At 50.4% G+C, this 16,531-nt stretch overlaps 1 protein-coding gene across 1 annotated transcript; it reads left to right on the top strand.

The window, feature by feature from the left end:
• Nucleotides 1-725: 725 nt before the first annotated feature.
• On the top strand, nucleotides 726-14,894 carry LOC119245297 (SEC14-like protein 4). Its single transcript, XM_037511517.2, has 12 exons — nucleotides 726-779; nucleotides 4,232-4,307; nucleotides 9,097-9,140; nucleotides 9,423-9,482; nucleotides 9,615-9,803; nucleotides 11,124-11,219; nucleotides 11,490-11,550; nucleotides 12,480-12,563; nucleotides 12,828-12,934; nucleotides 13,010-13,149; nucleotides 13,241-13,410; nucleotides 14,568-14,894. The coding sequence occupies exons 1-12, from the start codon at nucleotides 726-728 to the stop codon at nucleotides 14,705-14,707; spliced, it is 1,221 nt and encodes a 406-aa protein (XP_037367414.1). The 3' UTR covers nucleotides 14,708-14,894.
• Nucleotides 14,895-16,531: the final 1,637 nt, after the last annotated feature.

Here is a 16,531-nt window from a genome sequence, read left to right as displayed (position 1 = left end):
TATTTTATTTTATTTTTTTAAAGATTTATTTATTTATGCATACAAGAACTGGGGTACAGGCCAGATATGGGGGGAGGTGAGAGGATTCACCAGAGACAGAGTGGGGAGCAGAACAGGCAGACTGACTGAAATACACTGCTGAGGGGGGCAAGGGACTAGTCGGGAGAGGTCTGCTGTGCCATGTGAGTTGCTCCCTGGCCAGGGATGGAACTCGTGCTGCAGAGGCTGCGGATTGCTTCATAGTGTGGTGTTTAACCCTTTGTGCCACCAGGGAGGCTCTCTGTCATCCATTTATTAATGGATAGCCCACATATCACATATGTCCCCCATGCCCCACCAACCCCGGCCTGCGGCCCCTGGGGCAGTGGTGTCTTGGGATGAGGCCCTTGGGATGAGGAGGTCTGGTTGGGGGGATGCCTGCCCCTCACTGGAGTCTGCTCTGGGACCCTCCACGGGCGGTCACGGTCACCTGCCTGCTCGGGGTAGGGTGAATGTCAACAAGGTTAGTGAAACCTCCCAAGGGGAGTCTTAGGGCGGGTTTTTTTTTTTTTTTTTGTATTTTTTTTCTGTCGGGCGGGGCGGGGCAGAACTGGCGCTCTTCCGTGGGGGCGGGACTGACATCTGACCTGTCTCTGCCAAGCCAGGCGGCTGAGAAGAGGTCACACTGTGGGCCTGCCGGTGAGTCCTGCACACTTGCGCCCCGCGCCCCTGCGCCCGCGGACACCATGAGCGGCCGAGTCGGGGACCTGAGCCCCCAGCAACAGGAGGCGCTGACCAGGGTGAGGGGCTTCGCCAGCGGGTTGGCTTGGGAAGGGGCTGAGCAGCCTGAGGCTGCCCACCCCATTGTTCCAACGGGAGGGGGACGCTGGAGAGCGCCCCTCTCCAGCCTCCAGCTCCAGCGCGCAGTCACCAGTGGCCGTGCAGGGGACGCTGGGCAGGAGCCCTTCTTCGGGCCACGCTGGGTCCAAATCCAGCTTTCCACCGGTGCGCGCCCAGACAGGGAGCCCTGGCGCTTGTTCCTTGGGTGTGGGGCCAGGGGTGAAGGGCACTGCCATGGGGCTTCTGGGCTGACAGACTCCCAGATCTGTGCCCAGATTGCAACATTTGTTTGTCTGGTTTCTCTCCGTTGCTTTCCGCCTTCCCCCGGGCCCCAGCCTTCTCCCTGTTGGTAACTTCTCATTAGAGAGTGGAACAGTTTGGGGTGATTTCCAGACACTCCTTCAGGCTGCACCTGGGGAGTCTCCTGATCTTGGCCAGGGGGAGTATATACAGGTCTTAGGTGCCATAGCCTGAGCTCAGTTTGCAGATGGCCAGGGACTGAAGACAGTGAAAGGAGGGGCTGGGGCTGGGGACGGCAGGTAACAGCCCTGGCCCACACTTTGGGCTTGTGAAAAGGCAGCCTCAACTTGTGGAGAATGACTTACTTAGAGGCCTCTGCCCTGGGGAAGGGTCTTCTGGGGAGGAATGAAGACCCAGAGGAAAGAGAGCAGCCCTGCATGAATTCCTAGTAGAGGCAAGAAGGGCCCCCCAGGTGACCCCGTTCCCTCTCCACTGGTGATGGCCTCATGACGCCCCTGACGCTAGGAGAATGGGCCCCGGCCTCGGCGGGAGAACAGGGATGGAGAATGTAAATGGGACTTTCAAGATCATAAACAGTTTATTCTTATTTTTTCCACTAGTTAAATGAATGTTCATTATTTTTTAAAAAGAGAGAGAGGAGGAAGAAAGGGTACAGGTCCCCCATGGTCCCAGAGCTCCCGACAACCATACTTGGGAGATTTCCTTCTAGCTTTTCCCTAAGCCTGGTTTTGACCGCCTTTGGACACACTGCCAGGTGCTGTTTGTCTTTATGTCACCCGCATACGTGTCTTCTCCAAGTTACTCCAGGTCCCTCCCGACCCCTGCCTAGTGGCTTTCTCTTTTATTTGATTTTTCGTTTACTTGTGTTCCAAGGGTAGCGTGTCCTTCAGATTGGGGGGCACATGGACTCCTCCTGGTCTTGCCACTTCTTTGCTCCATCCTTGGGGAAGACCCTGCCTCTGCAGCTCAGCCTCGGTTTCCTCTATAGGAAAGGGGCTTGTAACCTTTGCCCGTACTGCCTCAGGGCACACCCTGAATTTCGAGGTTCCAGTAGCTTCCAGCTGGAAGGACTATGGGCTGCAGACTTAATGTTACCTATGTGGTACTGTCCTCCCTCCCCCAAAAAAGCTTCTTCAGGAGCCCAGAGGCCACGACTGTTCCATGTGCAAAAAATCCAGGGGCCTGCCTGTGGGGCTGGGGACTATTAGATCAGGTGCTTTTGCCCATCTTACCCGTTGACACTGGAGATGTGTGCAGAGTGTTCATTGTTAATTCCATGAGCCATGCAGGAGTTCCACTTTTTCAACGTCAGCCATAAAACCAAAGGCGGCTTGGGGATGGCCATCGAGACTGCTTCCTAGCAGCGTTTCTAGACCCGAATTCTGATTCCCAGGTTCCCCTGCAGGCCTTGCCCTCAGCTCCCTTAGTCCCCAGGAAGCGGCATCTCCTCTCTGTTGCATCCTGAGCTTCAATCTCAAACCCAGAGTCACAGCAGCTTCCCCCAAATCTGCCAGTGTGAAATGGCACCCATTGGGTCAGCCTACCCCCTTAACCACTGCCCCTCCTCAGCCCCGGCCCTGGATGAGGGCATCCCTGGCTCTTTTCAGCCTCTCCAAGCTCTGGTTGTTTCCTCTGGTTATTTCCATGAAGGTGCCATTGGCCAGGGCTCCCGGCAGTCCGTGTGCTTATTACCCACATTTTTCTGGTACCTGACCCAAGCCAGTGCTTTACTTGTACAGACTCTTTTTTTTAATTTTTTTTTAATTTAAATTTTATTTTTATATTCCCCATACAATTGCAACCCCCTTATTTTGACCCCAATCCATCCTTTTTCCACCCCCCACCCCCCATAGAGTGTCTCTGGTTCATAGTTGTTTGTTGATTGATTTTTACTTTCTTATGGTTATTCTTTTTCCTGGTCTCTTATTTAAGTTTTCTACATTCCTGCTATGAGTGAGACCATCCGATATTTTTCCTTTTCTTTCTGGCTTATTTCGCTGAGCATGATCCCTTCCAGCTCCATCCATGTTGCTGCAAATTGCATGTGTTTATCTTTTTTGAATGCTGAGTAATATTCCATGGTGTAGATGTTCCACATCTTCTTGATCCAGTCATCTATTTTTGGGCATTTGGGTTGTTTCCAAAGCTTAGCTATTGTGAACAGTGCTGCTATAAACATAGGGGTGCAGGTGCTCTTTGGAATTGATGTTTCTGTGTCCTTTGGGTAAATACCTAGGAGTGGAATTGCTGGATCATATGGAAGCTCTATGTTTAGTAGGTCCAGAAATCTCCACACAGCTCTCCATAGTGGTTGGACCAGTTTGCACTCCCACCAACAGTGCAGGAGAGTTCCTTTTTCTCCACAACCTCGCCAACATTTGTTGTTGCTGTTTTTTTTAATATGTGCCATTCTCACTGGTGTAAGATGGTATCTCATGGTAGTTTTGATTTGCATTTCCCTGATTACAAGTGATGTTGAACATTTTTTCATATGCCTGTTGGCCATTTGCGTTTCCTCTTCAGAGAAGTTTCTTTTTAGCTCTTCTGCCCATTTTTTGACTGGATTACTTTCTTTGTTTTTGTTGAGTCTCATCAGCTCTTTGTAGATTTTTGTGATCAGTCCTTTATCATTAGTGTTGTGTGCAAAAATGTTCTCCCAGTCGGTGGGGTTTCTCTTTGTTTTTGTTATTGTCTCTTTTGCTGTTGCACAGACTCTTGATTAGCTCTGGTGTGCCATTATTCCTGCTTCACTAATGAGGAAACTGAGACTCAGAGAGGTTTCATAACCTGCTTTCAACTCCAGACCCTCAAGATGCAGTATCAGAGGCAATATCCCTAATATGTGCTGGTTGGCTGGTGCTGTATTCACCAGGGATCTTTATGAAAACAGGATGGCAAGACCCTCTCCGCCTCAGACCTCAGAAATAGAGTGAAGGTCTTGGGTGCAGAGCACCCCCTATGTTTGAGAGGGACCTGACTCTTCCTACCGTGTAGGCTGGGGGTGTAGGTGCCCATCCCCAAGTCCAAAGTGGTCTGAGCACCTGCTGCTAACTGTGCGGTCCCCACCATGCAGGGTCCCCAGCAAGGTGAGAGTAGGAAGTGTTGGGAGAGGGGTTCGGCTCTGGGATCTGACTGTCATACCCCCCCTCAGTTCCGGAAAAATCTCCAGGACCTGCTGCCCACCCTGCCCAAGACTGATGATTACTTCCTCCTGCGCTGGCTCCGAGGTGAGGCCTCAAGGTTCAGCTCCAGGAGGGGAAGGGGAATGAGAGGGTCTCCATGAAGCAGATGGGAGACTTTGGGGGCCAAAAATATGGGCTTTGGAATCAGCCCGCTTCGGGCTAGAATCTGGGCACCCCTTGAAATTAGCCTGGCACAGACCCTGTGCTGAGCTCACTCTTTTCATCTGCAAAGTGGGGTGAGGCCACCACCCCACAGGCTGTTGTGTTAAATGAGAGGGTGTGGTGCCTGCCACCCCTTGGGAGCAGGTCAAGCTGAGGTCAGAGAACTCTCGGGAGGTTCTCAGGATGGCAGCCTGGCCAGGCCCTGGGTTGGATGGTCAGGGTCGCTGCACTCTGCCTTTAGGACCTGCCGTCGCTGCTTCTCAGTTTCCTGGAGGACAGGGCTGTGTCATCCTCTTGGGGGAGCTGGCACCAAGCAGGTGCCTTGTAAGTACTTTAGGAAGTGGATTTAATTAAAGGTAGAAAAGGCGTTTCTTCTAGGAATTGCCACAGACGTACAAAATAATTAGAATAACAGGAACCAACCCAGCACACCCGACGGAGTGGATTTTGAACTTCAGCCAGGAGAGAAGTCAGCAGCCAGGCTAGAGGGAAAGTTCACACATGGTGCGGGGATAGAACGCGGCCTTGGAATCAGGCAAGCCTGCAAGGTCCCCACTGTGTGTCAGGGGGTGCTGTGGCAAGCCACCCCCCGACTCTCTGCCTCACTTTCCCCTTCTGTGTAATGGGTGTGATATCAGCTCTTACCTTCACGATGCCTTTAGTGAGACACGAGTCACGGGTGTGTATGGTGCAAACCCTTCCTTCTGCTCCATTTGGTTATTTTTTTTTCAATTTTAGATTGAAAAGTTGATTTTTAGAACAATTTGAGATTTACATCAAAGTTGTGAAGGTGGTACAGAAAGGTCTCATGCACTCAGCACCCATTCTCCCGTCATTAAAATTTTAATTCTTCCCGTACATGTGGGACAATTAATGAACCAGTGTTGATACATAATTATTAACTAAAATCCATGCTTTCTGGATCTTTCTCAGCATGTGTCAGGGCCCATCTGACATTTCATGTCTCCTTTGTCTCCCTTGGCTCTGACAGTTACTGTTCTAACAAGTTGTTCTCATGTCATTTCCTTCCACCTGGGCTACAGGAAGATTTGGGACAGTAGATTTCTCGAATCCTCTTGATACAGCAAGAGGCCCTTTCCTCCTTTGGAGTCTTTTTGGGTGTGTCTTTGGTGAGAGAGTGAAATCACAGGCTACCAGTCACAGGGAAGAAAAGGCACCTAAACTGGGAGAGGGTGCCGCATAGCCGAAGTCTCCCACTTCGTTTCGTGGACCTGCTGACATGGGCCATCCCCTTTAGCTTTAATCCTCCACGCCCTGCCTTGTCAGCTCAAGGCACAGGCTTGAGGGGAAAGTGATCCCAGGGCTGGGACTCTCAGCATCTCCTCAGGCTGGATGGAGAGGGGTCTTCCCAGACACCTTCTTCTGAAGTCACTTCCCTTGTTTTTCTTTCTCCCCATCCCATGTCTGTGTGATTTCTCCCATGTGGATGCCAGCTGCAAGAGACTAGGGATTATGCGTGCCCCATACTCCCCAGCCTGGCACGTAGATGCTACTAAAAAAAATCTCTGAGGACAGGGCCTCCCCGGTGGCGCAGCGGTTGAGCGCTGGGTTGCGAAGCTGCCCGCGGCCTCTGAGGCGCCGGTTCGATCCCCGGCTGCTCCCCGGCCACTGGAGGAGGGTCCCACATGGCGCGCAGACCTCTCCTGCCGCCCGCTGCTCCCCTCAGCAGTGTACTTCGGTCCTTCTGCCTGCTCTGTTCCCCGCTCTGGCTCTGGTGAATTCTCTCACCCTCCCGCGCGTCTGACTGTACCCCGTGCTTGTATAAACAAAACAAACAAATAAATAAATAAAAACAAAACAAACAAACAAAAAAATACACTTAAAAAAAAAAAAATCTCTGAGGACATATTAGCCACATCCAAACCATTGTCTATTGGAAAAGAAGCCACACACTCTGGTTCTCAATAGAAGAATCTCCTATAAATACCACAATTATTTTTTTAAAGCCAAGAAAAGAATATTATGTATAATTATATACTAACAAATTTGAAAATCTAAGTGAAATTGATGTATTCCTAAAATACATATGTAGGGCCAAGATCCAGCAATACAAAGTTTCAAAGGAAAAATAAAGTCATTTAAATAATAACCCCCATTCCCCAAAACTCAGGCCCCAGTGGCTCCATGGGTGAATTCCTCCAGTCTTAAGACTAGCTAGTTCCTACATATGGAAATTGTTCAAGCTGTTTTAGAATGTGTGAAAGTGAAAGTTACCTTCTGAGGCTTGTATAAGTTTGATGCCAAAGCAAGATCAGGAAAAGAAAAAAATTCTAGGTTCATTTTAGTAAGGTGAAAATAAAGAAGGCTAAATAAAATATGGCATAATAGAATCCAATAGAGTCTTAACATTATATAATGTGATCAAGGGGGTTTTATCTTAGGCATGCAAAAAAAGTTCAACATCAGGAAACGTCTGTCAGTGTCACAGAATATCTAATACAGTTAAATGAAAAATGATGTGACTAGTTCAATGAAGACAGAGCAAACATTTGCAGAGGTTCAAATCCTTCTTATAAGGAAAAAAAACCAAAATAAATCTTCCCATCTAGGAATTGAGGGGAATTTCCTTGGCTAGCAATGTTTATGCAGCAAAAATCTTAACAATAAACGTTACACTTGAGAATTTCAGATGCATTTTCTTTGAAATCAGGAACAAAGAAAGGATGACATCAGTCAACATTACTTTTTCGACATAGAACTGGAGACCTTTGCTAGTGTTACAAAGAAAGAAAAAATAACCCGTGATATAAAGGCTAGAAGGGAAGAGTTCAAATATTTGCCGATGACCGACTTAACCTCCCTTGAAAACCAACAGAATCTACAGAAAAGCTTAGAACTAAGAAGAAAGTTTTGCAAAAATGCTAAAGACAAAAATCAAAAGCATTTATATCATAGCAATATATAGCCATGAAATATAATGAAAAATCAGATGCTATTCAAAATAGCAACAAAACCCCTAAAAGGATAAATAAAACTGTAAAATATCCAGAAATTTATGTGAAAACACACAACGATCTGTACAGCAAAAATCTTAAAATTGATGAAGTATATAGAACTGCTGTTCAGTTTTGGTAGCCATTAGCCACATTTAATTATTAAAATTAAATGAAAAGTTCAGGTTCTCGGTACCGCTAGCCATGCTTCCAGTGCTCAAAAGCCACATACACAGCCCAGATATAGGACATTTCCATCATCACAGAAAGTTATATTGGAAACATGATACAGAAGGTGATTTTATTTTTTTTTTTTAAGATTTATTTATGCATACAAGAGCTGGGGTACAGGCCAGAGGTGTGGGGGGTGAGAAGATTCACCAGAGACAGAGTGGGGAACAGAACAGGCAGATTGACTGAAATACACTGCTGGGGGGAGCAGCGGATGAGGCAGGAGAGGTCTGCTGCGCCATATGAGTAGTTCCTTGGCCAGGGATCGAACTCGTGCTGCAGAGGCTGCAGATAGCTTCATAGGTTATGTCTTAACTTCTTGTGCCACCAGGGAGGCCCCAGAAGGTGATTTTAATAACTATATAGACCAGAGAAATGATTGGACAGTAAACTTGATGGCTTATCCTCAGATTTTTGCAGTTTCTCTGTTGACAAGTGGTTACATTTATTCTTTGATCTCTGACAATGGAGCTGCAATTATTCTGGGTAGAGTCGAGCTCTGTCAGAGCTGCTGAGGAATGGAATGTGTGACCTGCTGAAGTAATGAACTTGCCATCATGGGAGATAATCAAGGTGGAGCTGGTGGCCTTGGTGGTTTTTTCTGGAGATGGTTTCTAGTCAGGCAGAGGAAACCTGGTGGCATCCCCTCCTATTTGAAAATCCCTAACCCAATATCCCATTTGAAATCCCATCAGAGGCCCACCGCCTGACGAATTCCTCTGTATACTGTTAGATTCACGCTGAAGGACATGGGCTGAGGCACAAAGGCAGGGACATGGACAGCTGCAAAAGGGGGTGTGAGTCCTTCTTGACTTAAGATCCCACACCCCATAGGACTCAGGGTTTTTTTGGTAGCAGTTCTTAGTAGCTTCTAGGGATATGCCCAGTTCCAAAGGTCACTGCTCTCAGGGACACCCAAAGCAATGGGTGATTGATTTTTTTAAAGATTTATTTGTGCATATAAGAAATGGGGTACAGGCCAGAGGTGTGGGGGTGAGAGGATTCACCAGAGACAGAGTGGGGAGCAGAACAGGCAGATCAACTGAAATACACTGCTGAGGGGAGCAGCGGGCGAGGCAGGAGAGGTCTGCTGCACCATGCTCCCTGGCTGGGGATTGAACTCATGCCGCAGTGGCTGGTGACAGCTTGATAGAGCTGAGACTTTAACCCCTGTGCCACCAGGGAGGCCCAGCAACGGGGGATTTTCAAAATGAAGACTCAGAGACAGGAAGTGGCTTGTTCAAGTTTGCACAGCAAATAAAAGGGTAAAACTAGAATTCAAGCCCAAGCCTGTCTGATGGACTAGATCAGTCTTCTAGAGGAGTAAAGGGCCTTGCTTTTAAAAACAATTTCCAGACTCCCAGTGTATCCTTGGGGTGTCAAGACAAGAGTCGGGGTTATCCCCACGATTTCCTTACAAACCTTCAGAGAGAATTGCTTGTTCCCAAATTGGCCTCAAGCTTCCTCTTACCCAACTCTCCTTGCAGCTCGGAACTTTGACCTACAGAAATCTGAGGACATGCTCCGGAAGGTGAGGCCCGTTCTGTTGAGGGACCTGCCTCCTCCTACATGCTGTACCCCAGGGGACAGGTGGGGACCCCGCTCCCATCCAGTTTTCATGTTTCTTCCCCTCCTTGGATCCCTTTTTCATCAGACTGGGACCCTCAGGCCCCGCTTCCTGGCACCCCTGCCCCCACTTCTGTGAGCCTGGGGATGCTCTGGCAGGATCTTGGTAGCTGTGGGCAGAGGGGCCCAGCCTGCTGCCCGGTGTGCCCTTGAGGCCTTTGGGGCAGGTCCTGTCCTGTCTCCACAGTACGCTGAGTTCCGAAAGCAGCAGGACCTGGACAACATCCTCACCTGGCAGCCCTCAGAGGTGAGCCTCATACAGCACCCCCTGGCCATCTGATGTCCCCCCGACTCCTTGCCCTGCTACACCCTGCAACCTAATGGAGTTGGAATGTGGCCCAATGGGCTGTTTTGAGTGAGGACCCACCCCCGTGTCCAGGTGATCCAGCGGTATGACTCAGGGGGTCTGTGTGGCTATGATTACGAAGGCTGCCCTGTGTGGTTCGACATCATCGGGACCCTCGACCCCAGGGGTATCCTCCTGTCAGCCTCCAAGCAAGAGATGATCCGGAAGCGCATCAAGGCTTGTGAGCTGCTTTTACACCACTGTGAGCTGCAGAGTGAGAAGGTGAGTGATCAGGGCCAGGAGGGGGCCGTGGTGCACCCAGTCTGTCCAGAGAGTGACACCAGGACCTGGGAAGGCAGGCACGCTGCCCCTGTTCCTCCCTGGTCCTCAGCACCCTGAGTCCTGCCGGGATGTGGCTTCGTGCATGAACATCAGCCATGAACATGACACTCTGCTGGGTGAGCAGTTCTTTCCCCTCGACGTTGGGTGCGTTGCTGACCTTGGGTGCAATGAATGCTCCAGCTCTGTTCGCTGGGAGCCCTGGGGACAGTGGACAGTCTTCTTTGCTTATGGAAAAGATGTCCCCTGATTATCAATCGCATAACTATAAATGCCTGATGGGGGAATCATTGCTTTGGGTATCCCTGAGAACAGTGATCTTTGGAACTGGGCACATCCTTTATGGATCCCTAGAAGCTACTAGAAATTGCTACAAAAAATTATTGAGTCCTGTGGGGCATGGGCTCCGAAGTCAAGAAGGGCCCACGCCCACTTTTGCAGCTGTCCATGTCCCTACCCCTGTGCCTTGGTCTCTGTCCTTATGTGTGAATCTAATGGCAAGTGAGGCCCTGATTTTGTGGGTCTACCTGAGCCTAAGAAGGCCCCTTTGGGAAGCTATTTTGTCCCTGTGGGATGATCTGGTTAAGGGCTGACTCCACACGACAGGGACAGGGTCTGTTTTCCCAGCTACTGGCACAGTGCAGGGCACAGGTGGTTGATTTTTTAGAGTTGAAACAATGTCTTGACTTCATGGATGTTCCCAGCTGGGACCAATAATTCTAATGATGCTGATAATATTGCTACTAACACTTGCTCATACTTACCAGGGTTGGGCCACATACAAGGCCCTGGGCTCTTTGTGCATTATCTCATGAAATGCTCACGATTTCACCTGAACCCGGCATTACCCCCACTATACAGAGGAAGAAAATAAGGCTCAGAGAGGTTAAAAATCCACCCAAGGTCACGCAGCCTGTCTGCAGTGTAGCTCTGGCTTGAACACAGCCCTGGGACCGCAGATGTTGGCTGACATGATATATTATTGTACACAAAGATGCCCGATGAGCCATGAGTGATGTCCTTAATTCTGTGGTTCACTAATTCCAGGCCATAGTTGAGCACACAGCATGAAGAGGTCGACTGTGTCAGAGTTCAGGTGCAATCCTTCCTCAGACTCTAGGTGGCTCTCTCTGTTTGGAAAATGCTGTGTGCAAGCTGGGGATGGCATGGCAGGAAGGTGGGAGGGCTGCTAGGGTCTCTCTGGCCAAGTTCTTGCTGGAACTGTTGACCTACCAGACAAAATACCTTCTCTGTCCTGTGCAGCTGGGCAGGAGGGTCGAGACGATGTTGATGGTGTTTGACATGGAGGGGCTGAGCCTAAGACATCTGTGGAAGCCAGCTGTGGAGGTCTACCAGCAGGTAGGTGGCTGGCTTGGGGCCAATAAGAGCCACTGGCCACAACAGCTTCCGGTCCATGGGAGAGGTACCACTCCCAGCGGTTCCCAGGTGCTCCCTCCAAGGAGAGAGAAAAGTGAGGTACCACAGGGGCAATGTGCGTGCTCCTGGGGAAGCCAGGTTGGTGGGAGTTGGGGGCAAGGGGCTGTAGTCTCAGCAGTGTCAGAGGCCATAGGAATCTAGCAATAGGGATGTTGGAGCGTGGCCTCAACCAGACTCATCTTGATTCCACAGTTTTTCACCATCCTGGAAGCAAATTATCCTGAGACTGTGAAGAATTTAATTGTCATTCGAGGTGAGCCCATGTTGGGGATGATGTCCTGGGAAGGGACGGCTAGGAAGTGGGGGGCACAGTGGGTAAGCCCCCGAGTTCAGGGCTTCTCAAACAGGTGTTTTGTTTGGTGTTTGTTTTGCTCAGTTCTATCCTCCATCGACTTTTTGGAATGTACAAAATCACGTGCATGTTGCAGCTATGTTTCTGAATTTTTACTGTTATTTTCGCTACTTTTCTGGGTGTGGACTGGTAACAGATGGTCTGTGAACCACACTGGCTGGTGGACACCCTTGCTGTGGGGATGGTTGGGATCTGTGACGGTCATCCTATGAGGGGCCCTGCATGTGCTCTAGGGTCTGGTGACCTGGCTGCCTGTTTCACTAGCTTGGTGACTTTGAGCAAGTCCATTTAACCTGACCGAGCCTCATTTTTCCCATTCTGGAAAAATGGAAATGCATTGGAAGCTCCCCCATAAGACAGTTGTGAAGTTAAATTAATCTGTGGGGAAGGCATAGCACAAAGCCTGGCCCACAGCAAATGCCTAGTAAGTGTCAGCAGTTCAGGTGCAACTTGGGGTCTAGTGCAGTTTCCCCACCTACTTGCACTGAGAAGATAAGATACCGGGGTAATCTGGGGAAACCTTGAGTGAGGAATGGAAGGGGAACCGCCAGAGAATCAACTTTGCTGAATCCTCCCGTGGATCAGGGGAACCGGCTATTCATTGCAAGTCAGGCACTGTGTCAAGCGTTGTGCCTATATTGCTTAATTTAATCTTCATTTTATATTTAACATCGCTAAGGTTCAGAGAGATTGAGCAACTAATGGGCGGCCATACTGCAGGAAGTGGCAGGATCTGGGTCTGTCCCATTCCTGTCCATGCCCTTGGCTGTGACTTTGTAGAGCTCAGTGTTTTCTGGTCCAGCTTCCCAGGGGAGTTTCGTGTGTTTCAGCCCCCACGCTGTTCCCTGTGGCCTTCAATTTGGTCAAATCATTTATGAGTGAGGAGACGAGAAAGAAGATAGTGATTCTGGGAGGTAAGTTGGCCTCCTGTCTCCACATCTGCCTGGGAAGCAGAGATCAGTGCCGAAGGACCCATTTCTTTCTTTACTCAGTCACTGACTAGACCTGACCTTGGCCACACTTAAAGCTTCTCGACCACAGGGTGGGCAACCACATAAAGCCCTTGAGTGCTTTCAGGAATAGGCACCCACGGGAGCAAGCCAAGACACATTAGGTCCCCTGCTTGGGCTTCACCCCTCTGGCCTCTGTCAAGCCCCCCTGAACCCCTGATCTCACAGGCAACTGGAAGCAGGAGCTGACAAAGCTCATCAGCCCCGACCAACTGCCCAAGCACTTTGGGGGAACCATGACTGACCCCGATGGCAACCCCAAGTGCCTGACCAAGGTACAGGATGCTGAGAGGATGGGGAGGGAAGGGAGCCGGCCCTGGTCTGGTGCCTGCTCACCTGCTCTCTCGTAGATCAACTATGGGGGTGATGTGCCCAAGAGCTACTACGTGCGCAACCAGGTGAAGGTGCAATATGAACACACAGTGACTGTGGGCAGAGGTTCTTCTGTGCAGGTGGAGAATGAGATCCTGTTCCCAGGCTGTGTGCTCAGGTAAGGATGGCGGCCACTCAACACCTGGGCACAGCTGGGAGGGGTCCAGAGCCCAGGCAGGTGGTCATCAGCAAGTCTCTGTCCCCTGCAGGTGGCAGTTTGCATCAGAGGGGGCCGACATTGGCTTTGGGGTTTTCCTGAAGACCAGAATGGGGGAGCGGCAGCATGCCGGGGAGATGACAGAGGTGCTGCCCAGCCAGCGCTACAATGCCCACATGGTGCCCGAGGATGGAAGTCTCACCTGCGCGGAAGCTGGTGTCTGTAAGAATTGCTCATGAAGTCTTTTTCTTTCTCATGGCAGAGAAATGAGTTGATATCTCTTTCCAGTCTGGCTTCTCTGTCTACCCTCCTTTGCCAGCTCTCAAAGAGGATGTAGGGTCTGTGTATGCTCCTAGTTTCCATGGGTGTTGGGGAAATTAGCTTCAGGGTCTTGGATCTGATGAATGGAGCCTAAGTGTGGGTCTCGTGGCAGAGACACATTGTAGAGAGTACGAGTCACAGCAGGGGCCAGGGGTTCAGCGCCTAGTAAGCCCCCTAGCCCAGCTCAGTAGACTAAGACAGAGCTAAGTAAGCAGGCAGGGGCTTAGCTGCCAGGGTCCCAGCTGCCTAGTCAAGAACCACCTTATTCTGGGGATCCCAAACAGATGGTTTCTTCTAGGTCTTGGTCCTTTATTCCCAGACCACCCAGACCAGATGGATTTTGGTGCTTTTTATCAGAAGCAGCATTAGGCAGGAACGCAGCTGATTTCTCAGAACAGAGCTAACTAAGGAAGGGAAACAGGTTGATTTTCTGCAGAGAAGGAAATTAATTTTGCCAATATTTGATACACCCCTAGTTTCATCTTCATGGGAAAGGAGAGTTAGAAAGGTAGAGATGGAGAAATTTGGATCCTCATCCTGCCCTGGAGTTCATGATGGACCTTAGCATTGAAACAGATGCTTTTCTTTGCATGTCTTCTGTGAAAAGCAGGGTGAAATAGTGGCTTATGGAGTTCTGCCTTCTCTGGGGGAAAGCAGAAATCCTGTTTAGGTTGGAACATTGAGATAAGGGAATTTCAGTCCCTTCTGTCCTTTGCTCTATAATTGTCATAAAGTTGTATCATCCTCTCTAAGCCTGTTTCCTTAGCCACAAAATGGGCATGAGAGTACCTTCTGCTTGGAGTTACTTTGAGGACTCAGGGAGAATCCTGATGAAATGCTGATGCAATGCCCCATTACATAGAAAAGGCTAAAGCTTGCTGGTGGTTATTATGATTTCTTGAGTGAGCAGAAGCATCATCCAAGGAGATGGTCATGAGCAATGGCCCTGGGACTGGGCAGTGGCGGACCCTCCACATCACCCACCATCCTATTCCCAAGGCTACCGCCATGCAGAGGAGTCAAGTTCTTTTTGCCTGATTAGCTCTCTGTCCTTGCAGATGTCCTGCGCTTTGACAATACCTACAGCCTGGTGTTTTCCAAGAAGCTCAGCTACACTGTTGAGGTGCTGCTCCCTGACAAGGCCTCTGAGGAGAAGATTCAGAGTTTTGAGGCAACAAAACCATCCCCCGCGCAGTGAAGACCCCTGCCGCCTCTGTGCCTGTGCTCACCGACTCTTTAGGGCCCTCCTCCCTGTTCCAGGCCCTCCCAGGCAGGGGAGTACTGGAGGTGACCCCAGAGAGTCACCCAGAGAGTCTGATCTCAACTCATTGTGTGCCCCCCTGGCACAGGGGCCAAGCAGGAACACATGTCAGATGCCACACCCACTCAAGGATTGGGCAGGCACCTCAGCCCCTGTTGGCAGAGAATGAGAATGAGAATCCTGAGGATGAGCCAGCATCCACCGAGAGAGGGTTTTGCCTGCAGAAGCTGCCCTGTATCCTTCCCACCCCAGAACTCAAGCCCGCCCACCCCAGAACTCATGCCCACCCCAGCATAAGGGGTGTGGGCATGAGCGCCAGTCCATGCAGGAAGCACAGCTTCAGGCCTGAAGAGCAGGGGCTCAGGGGGAGGGGCAGGGCCAGCTGGAGGCAGCTGAGTGGAGGGTTTGGTGAGACTGAGTGTCTTGATTCTGGCCAATCCCCTCCAGGATTGCTCTTCCCATCTTTGGGAGGGAAAAATCAGAAATGGAGAGTGAGACCTGGCAGACATAACAATCAGAGGACAAAGTCCTGCATGCCTTCCACAGGGCTGAGTGGGTGAAGGCTGAGTCCAGGGAGTTCCCAGGGACCTCCCTCCCCTCCCCCTTCCGCTGTGATCTTGCAAGGAATGATTCAGCTGGGGTTTGAGTGGGATGGAATGTGCTGGGGCACCTACTGTAAACTCTGACTTTCTAGCCTCGGGCTTGCTTCTTGGAGAACAATAAATTTTTCTTCCATCTTTGTGTTTCATCAAGGGGACAGCTGAAGGTCAACCCCCCCACTACTGTGGGACCCAGTTACTGGCCAGCCATGGCTTCTATTTCTCAAGGCTGGCTTTCCTGGTCCCCACACCCACAGTCAGGGTGGACTGCACCCAACAGAGCAGGCCTTGCTTGGAAGGAGCCAAGGAAGCTGAAGAGCTGGTTGTGGCTCTGCTGGTTGACTCCAGATGGCGGAGAAGCCATGGGCTGTGGCCTGGCTGCCTTCTCCAGTCCCTGCCCCCGTCCTCTAGTTTAGCCAGGGCAATGACCACCAGTATTTCTGACAACCGGCCCCTGATCCTGGGCATCTAACCCCTGTCCCAGTTCTCCTTAGGGTTTGCCCTTCTGTCCTGCCAACCCACAAGACAGGAATGCTGTCCACTCAGAGTGAGTGGTCATGTCAGAGTGAGTGGTCAAAAGTAGCCCAATAAAAGGGAGCCTTCCTGCAAAGCACCTGGCTGCCCAGGCCCTTCTCCGAGATTAGAAACCTAGACGAACATATCCAGATATGCTGCAAGCAAGAAGCTGGCTCCTGCACCTTTGCAACTCTCAAATCCTGTGGTTTCATTTTCTCTGGTTAGTAGATGGTTTCTTGATTTCCCAAAACCTGTTATAGGCAAGACAATGATGAGGCTTGGTAAGGTGGAGGGATGAGGGGGGTCTTCGGGTGAGCCGTGGGAGGTCCTTGGAGCCTCCAGCCATCCCCCTGCAGCCACATCATGTTTTGGCTTACAGGGTCTGGTTTAGTGTCTGGTCCAAGGTCTGCTGCTAGAAAAAGCAAACTAACTGAATGAAATGAAATGCCAGAAGCCAGTATACTAGACTCCAGGGCAGGCAGTGTTTGTTTGAGTGGTTTGACAAGCAGAGAAATTGTCAGGCAAAAATCACCAAAAGCCTAGTGTCCCGGGGCTGCCCCTGCACACCAGAGGGCCAGGCCTCCCACCAGCCCCATGCAGTGTGGCCACCTCCAAGGAGCTTCCCCAGATGCAGCCTTACCTGGAG

This window comes from Talpa occidentalis, unplaced genomic scaffold, assembly GCF_014898055.3.
Source record: "Talpa occidentalis isolate TD23 unplaced genomic scaffold, MPIMG_talOcc4v2.1 talOcc4.14, whole genome shotgun sequence".
NCBI lineage: Eukaryota > Metazoa > Chordata > Mammalia > Eulipotyphla > Talpidae > Talpa > Talpa occidentalis.
Note: the sequence above shows the minus strand (reverse complement) of the source record. Positions and strands in the feature narration are given on the sequence as shown.

What these genes read in the sequence shown, in the direction of transcription:
- LOC119245297 (XM_037511517.2), top strand. Translation starts at nt 726, where the DNA reads ATGAGCGGCCGAGTCGGGGACCTGAGCCCCCAGCAACAGGAGGCGCTG. An exon ending in CCTCCTGCGCTGGCTCCGAG is followed by an intron (nt 4,308 to 9,096) that starts GTGAGGCCTCAA and finishes CTCTCCTTGCAG; the next exon opens with CTCGGAACTTTGACCTACAG. An exon ending in CTGAGGACATGCTCCGGAAG is followed by an intron (nt 9,141 to 9,422) that starts GTGAGGCCCGTT and finishes CTGTCTCCACAG; the next exon opens with TACGCTGAGTTCCGAAAGCA.